This window comes from Chaetodon trifascialis, chromosome 11 (assembly GCF_039877785.1).
Source record: "Chaetodon trifascialis isolate fChaTrf1 chromosome 11, fChaTrf1.hap1, whole genome shotgun sequence".
In the NCBI taxonomy this organism is placed as follows: Eukaryota; Metazoa; Chordata; class Actinopteri; order Chaetodontiformes; family Chaetodontidae; genus Chaetodon; species Chaetodon trifascialis.
The window spans coordinates 20,514,433-20,531,485 of record NC_092066.1 but is presented as its reverse complement, the minus strand read 5'-3'; the positions used below and the strand labels follow the sequence as shown (position 1 = coordinate 20,531,485).

The following is a 17,053-nucleotide window of genomic DNA, read 5'->3' as shown; positions in this document are numbered from 1 at the left end:
TATCTCACACACACACAAAATAAAGCGGTATTCTACTCACAGCTCTCGAGTCTCTGGCTTCTTTGAGGATTTGTCTGGCCGTCTGGACATCCTCTCCCTCCTCGCAGCCTTTGAGGACACACACCTGCTGCTGCACGCGCACACACAGCCGCTCCATCACCTGCACACACATAAAACCCATTCAAACAAACACATGAACGCACATTATCATACACAAAAAGATGCCAGCAAAACAAACTTGTTCGCCATCGCGTGCAACAAATAGACACCCACCTGTTCGGCGGTGCTGGTGACGAGGCCTTGGTGCAGCCTGAGAGCCTGTTTCTGAGAGAAACGCTGAGTCTGGTTGTTTCTAAGCAGGGCACGTTGGATCTGTCTCACACACACGCACACACACAAACACACACAGTGGAGTGGAGTGGAGATGACAGGTGTTTACAAAGCACAGTGTGCAGGAGACAGGAGACAAGTCCATTTGCATGGTAATAAGGAGACTGGAGAGAGAGTTTTGATCTCAACAAATAAACGGGATGCCTTTGATTTATTTTCTTGAGTCAGCAGGTGGAGTGTTCACTGCTTAATCATTTTACGTAAAAAAAAGGTGGAGTAACGGGTTCCTCAAGGACTCAGGAGTCTCACAGACAATGCACAGACATGCGAGGACTCCAACTTAAGTACAAGCTTTGTACACTACACGCACACTCCAGATATGAGCCATCTGGCTCGTTCCACAGCAGATTCATTTCTGTCAAAATATCACATTAAACTAAACAAATATACAGTTGATATGTTTTTTTAAGCTTATGGAGGCGACTCAGAAACGGTCCTTTAGCCTCCACGCCTCTGGGGAGGAAAGATGCTGGCCGAGTTTGACTGACAGCTGAGGCGCCAGGGAGATGCAGTTTGACATGCAATGTAAACAGACTTGCTTTGTTAACTGCAGCTTACAAGCCAAGTGACAAACAGCATCCAGTTAGCCGTGGCACCGAGGAACAACGACCACACCGTTCAGTATCTGAAATGACAGATCTTTATATTTAGCTACAAGCTGCTCTCCTGTCTAGTCAGCCCACTTTTCCCTCATGGATACTTGTTTGTGGATTTGAACAAGGCAAGGTGCAAGGTAAGATATATGTCCAGACAAAAAGAGACAATACGGCCAAAAAGCTAATGTTTGCAGACAGTCTGTCTCTTTTGTGTTTTCGTTATAAGCTGCTGTCTGGCTGGCAGTAATTGTCAATGTCATGCCACTGAGAGAAGGCTATTGCTTTATGTAAATGCGGCTTGTAAGTCAAGGTTTTCGTTGTCTCCAATTACATAGTCAGATAAAGGCACACAGAGGGTTACATGAACAGACAGCGGCCCCACCATGATCAAAAAATACAAAAAACACTATACCACTATATGCTAAGGTACACATACTCATCATTAAACTAGTTGCTTATTAGCATGCGTAACAACGGCATATTGGATCTTTTTAAAGCACTTCTTAGTGCTTGCTTTTAGTCCAACCGACCTCCTAATTACTGCCTGTTGATAGAGAGGAAGCCGTACATAAATTCTGATATCAATAACATAACACTAACCCCCAGAATAAGGCATTAAAAGTGCTTTATAATGACTACTAAACAATAAGCTACTAATATGCATGCTAGTAAGCAACTAGTTAATGATGAACATGTGTACCTTAATATGAAGTGTTACTGAAAATGTGAATGGGCACTGACAGAGCAGGATATCAATATTCAGAGCACAAGAAATAATGCAATGACTCTTTAAAACATGTAACCACATCATAACTGCAAACTTCTTGGCAGTGTTGACAACATGGTGTACGGCAAACAGCGACGCATCGAACTGACAAACTGACTGACAAACCCTTGTTTTACCAAGGATCTAACCAAGTTCCCAACATATCTTAAAACCCAAGGTTTCCATCCTCTTGTTTTCTAACCAACAGTCCACAACCCCCATATATTCAATTTATTACGACATAGCAGCAGCTGCTCACAAATGACATCAGTGATTAATTAATTATCAGGGTGGCTGCAGATGAATGGACTGTCAACGAGGTCCCTTCACTCAGCTGCAAGCATGTTCCATAAATTGATGGTGATTACAGGTTATGTCATTTGTGCTATTAATAACTGTCTTTTATCCCCAAGGAAAGTCAACCTATCATTCTTAATTAAAGCAGCTCTTCCTTATCTTTAAAACTGAATCAGAGTGAAACACCTGCCTGCGATGTGAATGAGACACACTGAATCACTATGACAGGTATTTAGTGGTTCAGCTTGTATAAAGGCATTTGTAACCTCTTCTGTATTGTACTGGTTAGATATTGCAACCAAAGTATTCAGAAGGCATTAGAAAGAAGCCAGGTTTCCACAAAAGCAATTCCAATAATCTCCAAAAACGTTTATCATCACCTCTAATGCACATGCAAATGAAAGCCATTCATCACACCCATGAATCACTCTGACCCTAATCATCAGGTAATGCTGTAATTCACCATTTTTTATAACATGATGCAGCAAATTTAGACGTCACAAGGCGAAGCTCCGTTCTCACCTTGGTCAGGGCCTGGTCCGTCTTCTCTGGGGCGCTGCGGTACGACTGCGTGACATCACTGAGGGGGAGGGGCATGTACTGAAGGGTGAAGTTGCTGGAAAAGGAGGGAAAAGTCAGAGAAAGAGGGGAGAAACGGAAAGATAATATTACCCCTGCAATAATAAACTGGAAGATGTGTTCTGATGTTAACAAGAACAAACAGGAAACACCAGGAGCACTTTTAACAGTTGTCTCCAATTCCCTAATACGCAAACACACCCACACACCCTTGTACATACACACACACAGATGCACAAACACAAAATTCAAACCCACGCACGCAAGGAAAAAAGAAAAAAAAGTTTGACTGGCACGCACGTCAGAGAACTGATGAAACGCTGTGTAATAGTAAACATTGTACAGAGATGGTTATCTGCTTTCATATGGGTGTGTGTATGTGTGTGTGACTGATCCATCTTATGTGTGTAACCCTTCTTCAAACGTTTTTTTTTTTTTTTTTTTTCCGGGTGTGTGTGTGTGCGCGCTGCGTTCGTCTTACTGCTCCAGCGCTCTCGCCACGTCTTGGAAGCCTGTCGCTGTGGTGTTGTTGCGATCCCACGTCACACTCCTGAGAGGGATCAAACCAGCAGGAAATAGGGGAAGACAGGCACAGAGAGGAAGAGGAAGAAGATCAGTCACTTTCTAAAGCTCCTACCGCACACACGCACGCACGCACACACAGGACACGGTATCATAGATACAGCACTTATCTGACCATGCAGCTGCACAAACACATCACAGACGGATTAACACGACATTTGTAAGGACTTCTTCTCGCGACATGCACAGAATGAGTCCACATCACAACATTAGGACTGCCTGAACAACTGCCATGCAGCTAATGAGCTTCTGTTATTTCACAGTGAAGGTTCTCCACCTACACTCCGCACTGTCTAACTTCTGTTTTTAATATATCAGTCATTTTCAGCCCCTCTTTGCTTTCATCCTCCTCCTCCACCGCTCCTTCCCCTGACTCACTCTGCCCCAGAAATTCAATCAGCTAAACCCAAATCTCACTCCTTAGGTGGTCTCCCTCTCCAATCCCTTCATAACGTTCCCCCTCTCTTGCCCACATCCAACCGTTCTCCACCCTAATACTTGCATCCTACCACCTGCCTCGCTTCTGTCCTCCTTTCCCCTCGCTCTTTCTGCGTATCTCAGGAGTTCTCATCTGCTCCTTCCATACCTCCACCGACATCACACCCATAAAAACACGCATGATCACATGTCTTCAGTCTCTTCTTGTCTCTTACATTGTATGGCTGAAGGCCATTTTCCCTCTTTTCCCCTCCTTCCGCCGGATCTCCTCCAACCCCTCAGTCTTCCCCTCTTATCTCCGACATGGTTCACTTTGAAGCGGTGCACTGAACTCACTGTTCTGCCTCTCAGCAACCTCAGTATATCCTCTCCTCCAACCATGCCAAACATATTAATTTTCTCTCAGACCCTATTCTTTCATCTGTCCTCTAACGCCTCTCTTTTCCTTGTCTCTCTCCTCCTATCCTCCGCAGTAATGATGCGCTCTGATCTGCAAGGAAAACCCTTCTGCAGAGCGCTGTTTTAACACACACGCACCTGAGGGTTGTGTTGATCTGCAGGGCTTTGCTGAGCATCTTGGCCCCGGAGTCCTCCAGGAGGTTGCCGCTCAGGTCTACCTTACGCAGGCAGGCGTTGGAGCCCAGAGCGTTGACCAGCACCGTGCCCCGCTGGCGAAGCCTCGAGTCAGCCAGGGAGAGGGACTGAAGGGCCTGGGGGAGGGAGGAAGAGAGAGCAAGGAGGGAAAAAGATGGAAGATGGTCTGAAAAGAAGAACTTTGACAGAGGGAGGGTTTCTCAAAGGTGGGCCGACTTTGTACAATTGGCTGCTGTCTTTGTTGAAAATTCAGACTTTTTGTTAATGACGGCTGCACAGGCAACAGGAATGAATTCTGCAGGATCAAGGTTATCGATGAATTGCTGTTATCTGTAAGGCAAACAAATATGCGTTTGCAGTGAGAGCTTGGTTCACTTTACCACGAGGGATAAATAGGACTGGATATCACAGCCTGCTTTTTGAGCACTGGTACTTGACAGACCATTTCAGAAAGCAGAAATTCAGTGACGTCAGTGTTGAGCTGGACATTCACTCTGGATCCAGCAGCATCTTCTCACTCAGTGTTGGCAGTAAGAGGACAGTTAGCTCTAACCGCAGCTGTTTCACTGTCAATAAATTACAGTTTGAATGACACAAAATCAACCTCCTGTTTTTGGAATTTAGTGCTTCCTTAATTTTATATATAATTCTGGACTTTTTCGATAGGTTTCATTTTATGTGACCCACCTGTTGGTATCTGTTCACATTGGAAAGCTCTTTTCCTTTTTCTTTCAGGCTCTGTGGCCGTTTGTGCTTTTCTTTGTCTGCACAACTGTGTGTGCTCAGCAAAGCCGGCTTTGGCTCAAAAAAAAAAAGTCCAGGAAAACCCTGCTGTGGAGTAAATGTGAGTAATGTCTATGTTAAAAGGAATGGAGGTTTTTGGGAGACATGGACAAAAAAAATCATGTAGTCCAGGTAGATTAGAGATGCTGTTCGTTATTTTTAACTGTTAATATCTGGACATTTATCTTCTTTCAAGAAAATCAACAGACTATCATTAGAAGAGCCTGGATGAAAATCTGATTTAAAAACACATTTTCAGCTCAAAGCCTCTGCAGTTGGATCATTCCTCCTAGTTTTTTGTTGACTGTCTTTCATCAGAAGAGCTTTCTGAGCAGTGCTTTTTTTCCTTGGACCTCATCTTCTCTAAACTGTCGTGAATTTTTGAGAACACGGTGAAATCATTTCAGTGTTAAAGTTGGTTTAAACCAACTAGTAAATCAAAGGATATGCTTCTCAGGGAAAATCTGTTCGAAAAAACATTTTTAAATCTCTCATATTTTAGATGTGAACCAACATATTAATCTGCAAAGTAAATTTTACCTGTACACAGTCTCCCGTTACCAATTATGTCAAGTTCTTAAGGATTCACTTTATGGGCAAAAGTCGAAACCTCCACTCTCATGTTTGTAAGCTAAATACGAAACTGGAAATAGCAGCTGCTTAGCTTACTGTAGGTTAGCATAAAGACCGGAAACAAGGACAAACTTCAACTTTTATGTACACTTTCAACAAACGTAATGTGAAATGTTGGCTGAAAGGTGGATTTGTTACCTGTGGGCAGAGCCAGGCTAGCTGTTTCTCTCTGCTTCCACTCTTTTTGCTCAGCTAAATGAACCGTCTCCATGTTTCATTTCATTTTCTCACTTTTTCTGCTCGCAGCCTTCTGTGACTCATACACTGAAGTGTTAGCATGGGGCACTGGACCAAAGCTGTGCCGGGGACACACAGATGACTCTGATGTTTATGTTGTGATGACTTGCTGGGCGAGATGACTAACAGGCCAACCTCTGACAAACTCGGTGTACTTCCTTTGAACTTGCGTACTCACAACTGTCTGTGCCTGTCCGTGGGCCTGCACTGCATGCATCAGATTGTACTCAGTGCAAGAGCGTAGTTGTGAGCTATCACCATCAACAGTGGTAAATAATTGAGTAAGCTACTTGTCATGCTGGATTTGCAGAGCGGAGAGCGGAGAGGAGCCCCGGGAGCCTCACAAATAAACTGAGACCAAATGAATCATTCGTCGAGCCCACAGACAACATGACTTGTGCGCATGTTTGCGCCTTGTGTGTGTGGCAGGTGGGAGACTGTGCTTAAATGCACATGAATTAGGACACAAGAATTTTTGTGCTGGTGCGTGCACGGGAAGTGTGTGTGTGGCTACAAATCTGTGCGGGATGTGTAGGCGTGCATCTGTGCAGAATGCTATAGAGGATTTGGTGTGTGTGTGTGTGTGTGTGTGTATACACACAATATGTTACATAATCCAACTTACACACTCTTCCTCTTGCACCAAATGAACCAGTTTCTGCAGAATTTCATCCAGCACCCTGAGGAGGCAGAGAAAGGGGAAAACATTCATCATCAGCATCATCTTCACCACCATCTGTACTGCTGGTTCCCCACGTGGTCTGTACCTGCCCTTGATGTTGAAGTTCTTCCCCAGCATCAGGTGTTTGAGGGAGGGGTGCCTGGAGAACGCTGGGATGACAGCCAGCAAGTCAGCATCCAAACCTGCACACAACACACACATCACTGGAGTACAAGTGCAACGCCAGCAATGCTACGCTCTGTGAAGCCCTTTATGAAAACTTACCTCTGGGTGGATGTTTAATTACATCCTTGTAAGTACCAATCAAATAAGACAACAGGTATGAAATTTAAGGGAGTTTATCTTTAGCACAAGAAAGACAAGACATCAACAGATACTAAACTGAAAAAGTCACATTTTTACTACAGAAAATTGACACTTTCTGGGCTGTCATACCAGTGACTCATCATTTTCTCTGCCGGGTGCTGCCATTTCTGGCTTTCAAAGCTCAGTCTTTGTCTCCTGGTCTGCTTTGGAACAAAATCTCACTGCCCACTGAAATTCCAAAATACTCCCAATTAACCCTCCCCTCCACTCACACCCACTCACATTTTCAGAACCTCAAGGATGGATGCTGCTGCAAAGAGGAAGTCGTTACCATGGCAAGATATTTCAGCAATGAAGACAAAAACGCTTCATCCAAGAGGCTAAAATATCTGATTAAATAAGCTTAGCTGCCTCTAACAGGAAGTGAGTTAATTCTAGTGGCGATGACAGGAAACTATGACATGACACAGCAAGAGGGGAAGACCTTTTGTTAGAGGAGACATATTAACGTTTCCACAATGCTGCTTGTTCTATTCAACTCCTAAGATGCTAAACGGCAGTTTAAGAATTAAAGCGGAGGTCATGTGCTGTTTAAGTCAGTGGGAAGTGGTTGGAAGCATAATGGCAAAGACAGGACTCTGTTAGGAATGTATGCATTTGGATTTACCATCTGCAGTGTTAAAGAATAAACTTCAGCCGCTAAGAGTACAATGAATGTCAGCCAGCAGTAGCTTCAAGGTGAAGAGAGCTCCAATAGATTTTTTCAAGTGATTCATATTTCATCATTCAGATTCAGCACAGAGACAGCACACACAGAGCCACGTTTACATGAGGTGATCCCTGGCTCGTTCATCGGCTGTTTGGCCACCAGCTGACTCGTAACATTCAATCACATTCATGCAGTTGTGCATCTTTGACAATTCTGTGTGTGTTCCCTTGCTGATACACTAACGTTAACACTGTTAGCTGGTATGTGGCTTTAACTGCGCTTTATTGTTGGTTTTAAATGGTCAGTTCCTTGACATACATGTTTTCTTGTTGTTGTGGCAGTAAAAACATTTCACAAATCCATTAAGAAAAAGTCAAAGACCATTTACGTTACTCTCTTGGCATTGATTAAATGTCTAAAAACTCACTTTGTTCATCAAAATTACATATTTAGAAGTTTTTCCCATGAAAAAAAAAAAAACCCTTCATGCCTTAAAACAGCTTAGATGTAACTCTGCACCTTTGCCTTCGTTTAGTATGCGCTGATCTATGAATATACAGATGGTCCCTTCCTTTATCTCCATCGACCTCTCCACCACTCGCCTGCAGCTCGAGTACACCTGCTCACCTTCACCACTGCTACTCAAACACCCTTTCTGGAAGAAAGCCCTGAAGAAGAACTTCTCCCACGGTACAATATGCACTTGAATTACCTAACCTTGCCTTGCTAACACTATACCAGCTGCTTTCGAGGACAACCTTTATCATGACATGCTTTCTTCAGAAACGATCCAAAGTCGAGTTCGATCAGAATTATCTAAATGAATGGAGCCATCACCTCATTCAGCAGCGTAGCTATCTGACAAACTGTTTCGTTTGCCATAACTTTCAGTTAACAATTCCAAGCTGTGTAGGTCCTGCCAGCATCTGGCATGAATTATCATGGAACGTGGCAAGCTAACAATGGCTAACAATATACGACACACTGCAGATTTGTTGGACAGTCAACTGATAAAAGACAAGAAAAATAAATTTACTTAGAAAAACATTTTGACTTGCATTTGTTCAATACATCTTTGTGAAACTGGTATGCAGTCCCATTCTATCCTTGCAGTCCCTGATGACATCATCAGGGTTCACAAGGCCTAAACTGGACCTTGTGTAAAATCTGAGGAGTGCCCCTTTAATTCAAACGCTCCTGACATAAAAGTTAAAGGTAATGTTGAGCTTGACGCTGATTCACAAGTTCCACTTTAAAAGGATGCATTCCAAATTAACACGCCGGATTCCAGACCATGACGGCCCGGGATCAAAAGGGTCTCAAATATTTTCCATCAGCTGAATGTGAAATGCATCCTTATCTGAAAACTACAGACCATCTCGGTCAATTCCTTGTGGGTGAGTGTGCGGGCATGTCTCTTACCATTATCAGTGATGTCTAAAGTCCCCACGCATGAAACTCGAGGAAAGAGCTCCTGAATCACCCCGGCACCTGCTGACCTCAACTGTGGGAGGAAGGCAGAGAGGAGTGGGACATGATGGGATAGCCACGAGCGTTAATCTATGAAGAAGATGAGTGAATATACCAAGAGCGGCACAGACTGACAGAGCGTACCTCACAGCTGCTGATGTCCAGGTGTAAATCAGTGATATGAGGGTTATTGGACAGACCTAGGAACAGAGCCCTGGAGGGAAACACAGCGAGGGTTGGATGGGAGAAGAAACAGGGGGGGAGGGGGATTGGTGAAAAGGAAGATAAGGAAAGAGTGAACAGAATGATAGGTAGATAAGGGGAGACAATGAGACACAAAGGGCAATTAATGGAAAATGGCAAGACAATAAGAGAGAAAGATCAGCCCCTCATAAATCCAACAGCTTCCCTTCCTCCTTCTAACAGCCTGAACAGATGATCCGACCCCTCCCCGCTGCCCCATCCCGCCCCACCTTCTCCTCTGCACACCTAAAAGTTTTAGAGCCATCTTAAAGGATTAAAGAAAAGTAGCTTAAAAAGAAAATTCATAGCTTACTAAACACCCCACCAGAAATCACCTTAAAAACCTTCAACATTTATTCAGGAGAAGTGGCCAATTGTTGCACACACACACACACACACACACACACACACACACACACACACACACACACACACACACACACACACACACACACACACACACACACACACACACACACACACACACACACACACACACACACACACGAGCCCAGCTGGATGCAGAAAGAAAACTTCATTTGCACATCAAGGCTCTGCTGGAGGCTGTCCTTGTGCACTGAACACACATTTAAGAGTTACGCACAATGAGGAGGTAATGAGGAGGAGTGCTAAGTGGGGAGTCCGCTCCGTCCACTTTGGCTCGGATCCATCATGCAGCACACAATCATCTCAACCGTTGGCAGTTTGCTTTGTTTACTCTACTATTGATTGTGTTTTTCTGGCTATGAGAAGCTAACAGCAGGCTACACATCTAACGGCGAACCTGCAGTACACCAATATTCCATCTATCCCCGAAGGGAAACACGCCTTTTGCTCGGCCGCTTTCTGAGCCGGTTTAGCTACAGATCTCCTGAAGCTAGTAAGAGTCCTGCACAAAGACGCGTCAGCACAGTGGACACCGGCCAACACGGGGGCTTCAATCTATCCGTGTGCTCTGATTGAAGGCCAGTCTACCAACCTAATAGAAAATGGTTCCACTGCTGAGGTGTTTAAAAGCCTTGACGATTAAATCTCACTGATGGTTCGGATGAAAACGCCACTCCGTATGGTACGAGCTATTTTAGTATTCCAGCCTGACACGCCTGAAAAAACAAACAAACAGAAATATAACATCCATGTATGCTGAGTAGCTCTGCTTCTTCTGATGGTGGAATAAACCAGTGTCCTCTCACGGCCGCCGGGCATTAGATGTGCATTAAGGAGCACAAGACAAGGAACGCTGGAATGAAGCACATGAATCCTCATATTTTACGACTCTGCTCTTCAGCTGTTTGCTAAAAGGTTGAATATGAAATTGAAAGGGCCTTGGGTGTTATTTAAACAGCACTTTGAGCACGAGTGGCCCCAGTGGGAATCCATCCTTTAGCACGCTGTTGACACAAAGAAGCGGCATCAGTCGAAACTGCCTGTAACGCGCTGCAAGAGGTGGAGCAGTAGAAATAATGGGCTCCATGGGTCATGTTGTTTAAGCTGCGTCTGTCATAAACATGCTGTAACATTATTTCACCATCAGTCGGCACATTTATTTGAGCCGGACAGTCATCGGAGAAAGAACACCGACTCCAGTATTAAATATAAGGAAACATGTCTGCTACTGTACCACCTCCGTATTGGCCCGTTTACAGGATTCCATTTCTTAATTGGATTATTTTATGGATTTCATGTACTCCTACTCTGTGTGAAAAACATCAAATAAATGCTGGGAGATGTATTATAATAAGTCAAGACAATTTTCTTTCTAACATTCATTTGTTTAATGACTTCAAGCCCTGTATAATATTCCAATTAGGGTTTTGTAAAATCTATACCTACTGACAGTTTGAATTCATTTAACATATCACATAGTGACATACTTTCTTTTGTGTTTCCTCAATAATGAGCTTATATTTCTCACATAATAGCAGTATAATAACACAAGACTGTTTGCATATTAGCACATCCTCTTGGCTTTTATTGCTCTTTGTTTTGCCAGCTCGGTGTGTGCATCCTGTCCAGAAGTTCGGCGAATGAAGGGGAAGCGCTTGTTTGCCAGTTGGCTGTCACAGGTGGTGGATGCACTAGTCAAAGCTGATCACTGTCAGCAGAATATTCATGACATAACCACATCGGGGACACCATGCGGCAGCAAACACAAACACAAACAGAAGATTTGGTAACCAAATGAGTGAGTACCGGGGTATCATCCACTGATTCTACTAGTTTCACATTGCCACAAGGGAGGGACCGATCCAACTTTTTGTCCCTGAATGCTGACTTCGACTTTAATTTGGGGTGTTTGCATATATTAAGTACCAATCCAATACCAGGGCTCTGTCTTGCCAAATTTTGCACATTTAAAATCTCAGTGAACAGCACCTTTTATTATGTATTGCCATCTTAACCAGTGCTGCCTTGGCATCTTTATTACAATTGCACCTGACGCTGAAATTGCTTTTAAGAAAATGCATTTTTAAAATTTGTTTTCATGTACTTCTTGGACTGATTTCTTTATTTTTGCACTTGTTTATAGCTCATTTAAAGAGATGGATTTTGTAAGCAGCATGACCATATGCACCTGTTATCACCTCCCAAGGTCGGTTGGAGATCACATCTTCATTACAGCTTGGGTGCATTTACATAATAATTTGATTCTTTTTTGCTGCATCCAATTAGAATCTGATCAGTCGACATACATATAAATAATGACACATGCAAAAGGAGGCAAACTGTACAAGGTTACAGTAAGACGAGCAGCTGCTCCTTCTTCATCTGCTTGCAGTTCAGACTTTTCAAGTGATTTGCATCTTGCTTAAGGCGGTTCAGAGTTTCAAAGGTCCCTTTAAATCCTTGCCTGTGACAATGGCTCACCTCAGTGAATCAGGAGGGACCTTCATAGAAGCCAGGCTGACATGGGTCAGGCTGAACGCTGAGCTGAAGAACTGGCGGAAAGTTGGCAGAGAATCTCTCGCTTTCCTGGAAGAGAGCAGCGAGAAAAAAAAGGCAGATGTTGAAATGTGCAGGAAGGGGAGAGAAGAGCGAGCCACGGGGTGAGCATTAAAGATGGATCCCAATCGGACAGTTGGACAAGCAGAAAATGAAAGGAGGTGAGAGGAAGGTGAGCACAGATAAGAGAGTGATCAAGACAGGGCCGAGGATGACAGAAGGGCTGGATATGTTGAGAGAAAGTGACAAGAGAGGAATGGAACAACACGAGCAAAAGAGAAAGAGGCAAAAGCAGACAGATGCCGGCTGTGACATGAAGGTCAGTATTATATCACCCAGACGCTGTGAAAAGGCGAAGTTGGCATTAATTACTGCCACCAGTTAAAAAGGTAACACTGACCAATTATCCAACCATCTGCTTGGCATATACAGCACATTAGCCTGTCATCAGGGGAAGGACAGAGGATGCGTCTGTGTGTGTGTACAACATCCTTCTGAGTCATAATACATAAGGGGCCTATCCTCTGCATTCACAGGATGGATGTACTACACTGTCTCAGATCTGTGTTTAGAACTTGTCAAAGCAGCCAATCTGCACAAATAATTCACCACAGGGGAGGATGAGGAGGGAGTCTGCAGACAGCAGAAGAAAGTGATGAGAAGCAGGGGAAGTCAGAGAGAGAGAGAGAGAGAGAGAGAGAGAGAGAGAGAGAGAGAGAGAGAGAGAGAGAGAGAGAGAGAGAGAGAGAGAGAGAGAGGATGAATTCATCATACAGAAACATGAGGATTGTTTTTCAGGAAAAGACTATGTGCTACCTCTCTTCAGGCAGCTGATATGTTGTTTATTTGTGTAGCGCGGAGGCCTTGTTTTTCCTTTTTCTTTTGCAGCTCTATTTTTTCACCCTCATCCTGATAAACAATGAGAATTGTTTCAGTGGTGACGCACTTTCGACAGCATCGTTAATCTGACATTCATCACTTCGGTTCTTCAGAAATAGCGACGTGATAGTCGCACTCAATAAATCTATGAACAGGGGAAAGGAGGGAGAATAGGTTCATCTGATCTTTTCTGATAATTATGCTACAGTTTGACTCGTCGCAGCAGCAAAAGCACAGGTGTTACTCATTTTGTTAATGAGCGCTCAGCTCTATAAATGAATGCAGTCATTGTTTTTCGCTACAGCTGTGTTTTGTGCCATGACACGGCAAAATGTCTGCAAACCCATGCAACATGTTTTCTTTACTTTAACTTTGATTGTACTCGTTTATTTGTACTATCCATTCAGATTTGTTGTTTGAAGCATTTTCTTTCGCTATTTAGGCACAGCAGTGCTCCAAGCTACATGACATCATCAGCATGCAAAACTGTCACAATGACAAAGCAAAATACTGACTTTTACTTCACTGTCAAGCAAGTTAGCACGCAAACGCATGCTCATTAGCACTAAACACAAAGTATATCGGCAGGTGATGGGAACATTGTTTGTTTTGGAGGTAATGTGTCATAAAAAGTTCAACTGAAAAGTAGTCAATCCAATAGATGTTGACGTTGAGAGGTTTCAGTCCCGGACTGATGTGGACCAACAACAGATCAGCAATGACCTCACTGTTCGTGTAGGATTTGTATCAGCTGTGAGAAAATGTTGTACTAATTTTCTTCCAAAACAACTCCACATCATTACACATTAGGAAAATATCTCCTCTCATGCAAACTCAGCCTAAAACATACAGCATCACCTGCATTCAGCAGCCTGTTGGTGGTATGTCTGAGTGTCTAGGACATCATCACTGAAAAGCTGCTGCTCTGCTCTTTGACTACTGAGCCAACTTTGTCATGTGCACATGTGGTTGGCAGAGCTGTTTAATAGCTATGAGAGCAGTAACGGGACAGCCTTCCAGTTTTCTCTTCCGCCTCAGCAAATTCCTTTGTCATAGTGCACTGTGAGTATACTCCAGCCTTGATGTCCTGGTGCACACGGCCCGTTACGTCACACTGATTGTTATGATTGTACTGTTAAAATAAGGCCATCAGAATTTAAGACTTGCATGGTTGACTTAGATCTTAACAATAATAACAGCCACAATTTGATTGGTGCTCATTTCTAGCTCTGCATGTGCGCGCACACACACACAGACTAAAAAAATAAATACAATTTAATAAAATAAAATAACTATTTTCCTTGAAATACAGTATATAAATTTTCCCAGTGATTAGCAAATGGCATACAGCATATGGCTGACTGAGTCACATCTTTCATAATGCTCTGACATTCATCCCACACAGATAAAACCATGTTAAACTGGTTAAAGATAGAAGTGCGAGCAGCAAAGAGGAAATGAATTAAAAAAAAGTGAGATAAGGAAGATGGAAAAAAGTAGGAGAAAAGGTGAGCTATGAGGGCCAAAAAAGAAAAGAGAAAAAAAGAGCAAGATGAAGACATTAGGATAGCAGTGAGGGGAAACCAGGCAGCTGCATTACCAGCGCCTGTCACTGTTATTTTGATAACCTCCCAGTGTGTGAAACACCAGCTCCTCTTTGACCCATTTGTAATGATTAGCATACAGCCTGTCAGGACTGTGCAGATACAGAATGGCTCCTGTCGCATAAGCAGATACTGTGTCACTGTCTCTCTCGCAAAACACTCTCCAGAGAGCTGTATCAGCAACTCGTAACCGCACGTGTGTATGTGCGTAACAGCATCTACACAGACCTCTCATTGTTTCTCTAAAGTGCCAAATCTGTGTGTGTGTCACTCTGGTGTGTGTGTGATGGGTGAAGGTGTCTGAGGCAGTCCGTTCCATATTCATGAGTGGCAGCCGGGCGGTTCTTATCAGCTCGGTTCAGCTTTGTGGCTCTGTGTTGTCACCATAACACCGCAGCTGTCTGACCGGCAGCACTGAGCCAGCGTGCATTTAATACCAGGGGACCCATGACCGGAGGAGGTGTGGTGAACTATGAACAGAGGGAGGGAGGGGAGGAGTGGGAGGGCATGAGTGGTGAAGGGGGTGAAGGCTGGAGGATACGGAGAGGGAGGAAAAAAGAGAGAGGAACATGAGGAGAGAAGGAGGAGGAAGAAAAAGAAAGAGGATGATGCATTGAGGGAGGTAGTTAGCAAGAAGAGAGCGAGAAGAGAGGAGAACAGCCATGGAAAGAGAAAGATAAAGAGCGGACTAAGAAGACGGATGGAGCGTGAGAAATGACAGAGCTGTGTGTAAAAGAGCTCCAGCAAGAGCGACAATTCCCACCATAAAAATAAAGGATGAAAGAGGTGAACAAGAGGTGTAGCCAGAGAGATGCAAAAAGCAAAAAGATGGAGATAGAGCAGATAGAAAGAGTCAGACAGCAGGAGAGAGAGAGAAAAAAGCAGGCGAGGGAGCCTGGGGATTGGAACAATAATTCCCATCTAAAATTAGTCTCATTTTTCACCAACTTCTTTCTCTGTAATTCTGTAATGTAATATGCTGAGCAGGGAAGCTCGTGGGCTCCTGGGAGACACGACATGATGAGAGCCGGAGCCGCTTCTGCCTGCTAGCTAGGTAAACACAGACGCATGCACACACCCACACACACGTACGAAGCGTAACTCGCAGAAAAAGACTTATGGGCATGCAAACAAGTGCTTGACAGATGGGAAACTTGTTAGCAAACAGACATGTTAAATAAAGACAGAAAAACACACACACACACTAGCACAAACACACACGCAGCGAGCCAGAACAAATGAGGGGGCAAGCTGAGCGTGCGCGCTAATTCAGCCATTGAGGTCCAGGGCTAAACACTAATCAACAGCAGAAAATAAATGATGATGCTCTGCTCAGCACCTCCTCACTGGAACTCCTCCTGAGCGAGTCAGAAGCAAGAAAAGAGATGTTTTTCCCCTTTTAAGAAAAAGCATTAAGAAGGATTTACACTCAAGGTGAACGCCCACCTGTGAGAGAAGGAGTTCTTGGACAGGTTCAGGTAGGAGAGGTCAGCGCAGCAGCCTCGCAGCAAGGCCCCAAACAACTGGCAGAGAAACAGAGAGACACAGACATGAATGTGGTTGTGCTATGTTCACTACAGTGAATGAGGCTGCTTCGTCTAACAGTTATTTTGGCTCTTGAGCGCTGCAGAAACGGCGATAGCACAGATTGAAGCTGGCACAAATGCAATCTGAAAGCACTAAAAAAGAAAATAGGCTACTGTATTCCTTTCTTGGACGGAGCCTTGTCAATAAAAAATGTCCCTAAACATATCATGGCAGCATTATAGATGGCATTATAATAGAATTTCACAGAGGCTGCAGATTGCTGTGTGTGAAAATGGACCACAACAGAATAATACTGGGGGTCAAATCGGGACAATCAGAGTAGTTTCTGCAATTTGTTTTAGGATTTATTTGATCCTTTTTTTTGGTGCCATATGGCTAGGTTTCATACATGATAATACAACGTCTGTCGTTAAGTTTATTCCACCGCATACAAGCATATCAGACATCTACATATGTGACTGCCAAGAGACATGGAATCATCTGAGGTGAATGACATACAGTAATGGCCTCTTCTGCTCATGATGTGCTGAGAGCACCAGATAAGATGCTACATTATTACTGTGGGCACTTGAGCAACGCACTTAACCCCAACATGTTCTTTTGTCTGAGAGTGTAACTGTGGTGTCTCAGTTTCAGTGGGAAACACTGATGGGGGGGCTCAAGTAGTCATTGACTTGGTGTCTACACTTTGGGATCAACTGTACACAGTGCAGTGGAAAGTCACATGTGGTGTCTTGTACTGTACTTCCATTTCACATTACATTACATTATGAC

General features: G+C 43.8%; 1 protein-coding gene across 2 annotated transcripts in view; it reads right to left on the bottom strand.

Annotated features, from left to right (window-relative positions):
• The window catches only part of carmil3 (capping protein regulator and myosin 1 linker 3), a 73,208-nt gene that overhangs the window by 18,877 nt on the left and 37,278 nt on the right, over nt 1-17,053 (bottom strand). For both annotated transcript variants that reach the window (XM_070974250.1, XM_070974251.1), the window contains exons 15-25: nt 16,178-16,254; nt 12,174-12,278; nt 9,207-9,276; nt 9,015-9,096; nt 6,663-6,759; nt 6,521-6,575; nt 4,186-4,358; nt 3,110-3,178; nt 2,572-2,665; nt 274-372; nt 41-160 (exon numbers count right to left, since the gene is read on the bottom strand). In XM_070974250.1, coding sequence (XP_070830351.1) covers nt 41-160; nt 274-372; nt 2,572-2,665; nt 3,110-3,178; nt 4,186-4,358; nt 6,521-6,575; nt 6,663-6,759; nt 9,015-9,096; nt 9,207-9,276; nt 12,174-12,278; nt 16,178-16,254 — 1,041 coding nt within the window. The remainder of the gene's footprint in view (nt 1-40; nt 161-273; nt 373-2,571; nt 2,666-3,109; nt 3,179-4,185; nt 4,359-6,520; nt 6,576-6,662; nt 6,760-9,014; nt 9,097-9,206; nt 9,277-12,173; nt 12,279-16,177; nt 16,255-17,053) is intronic.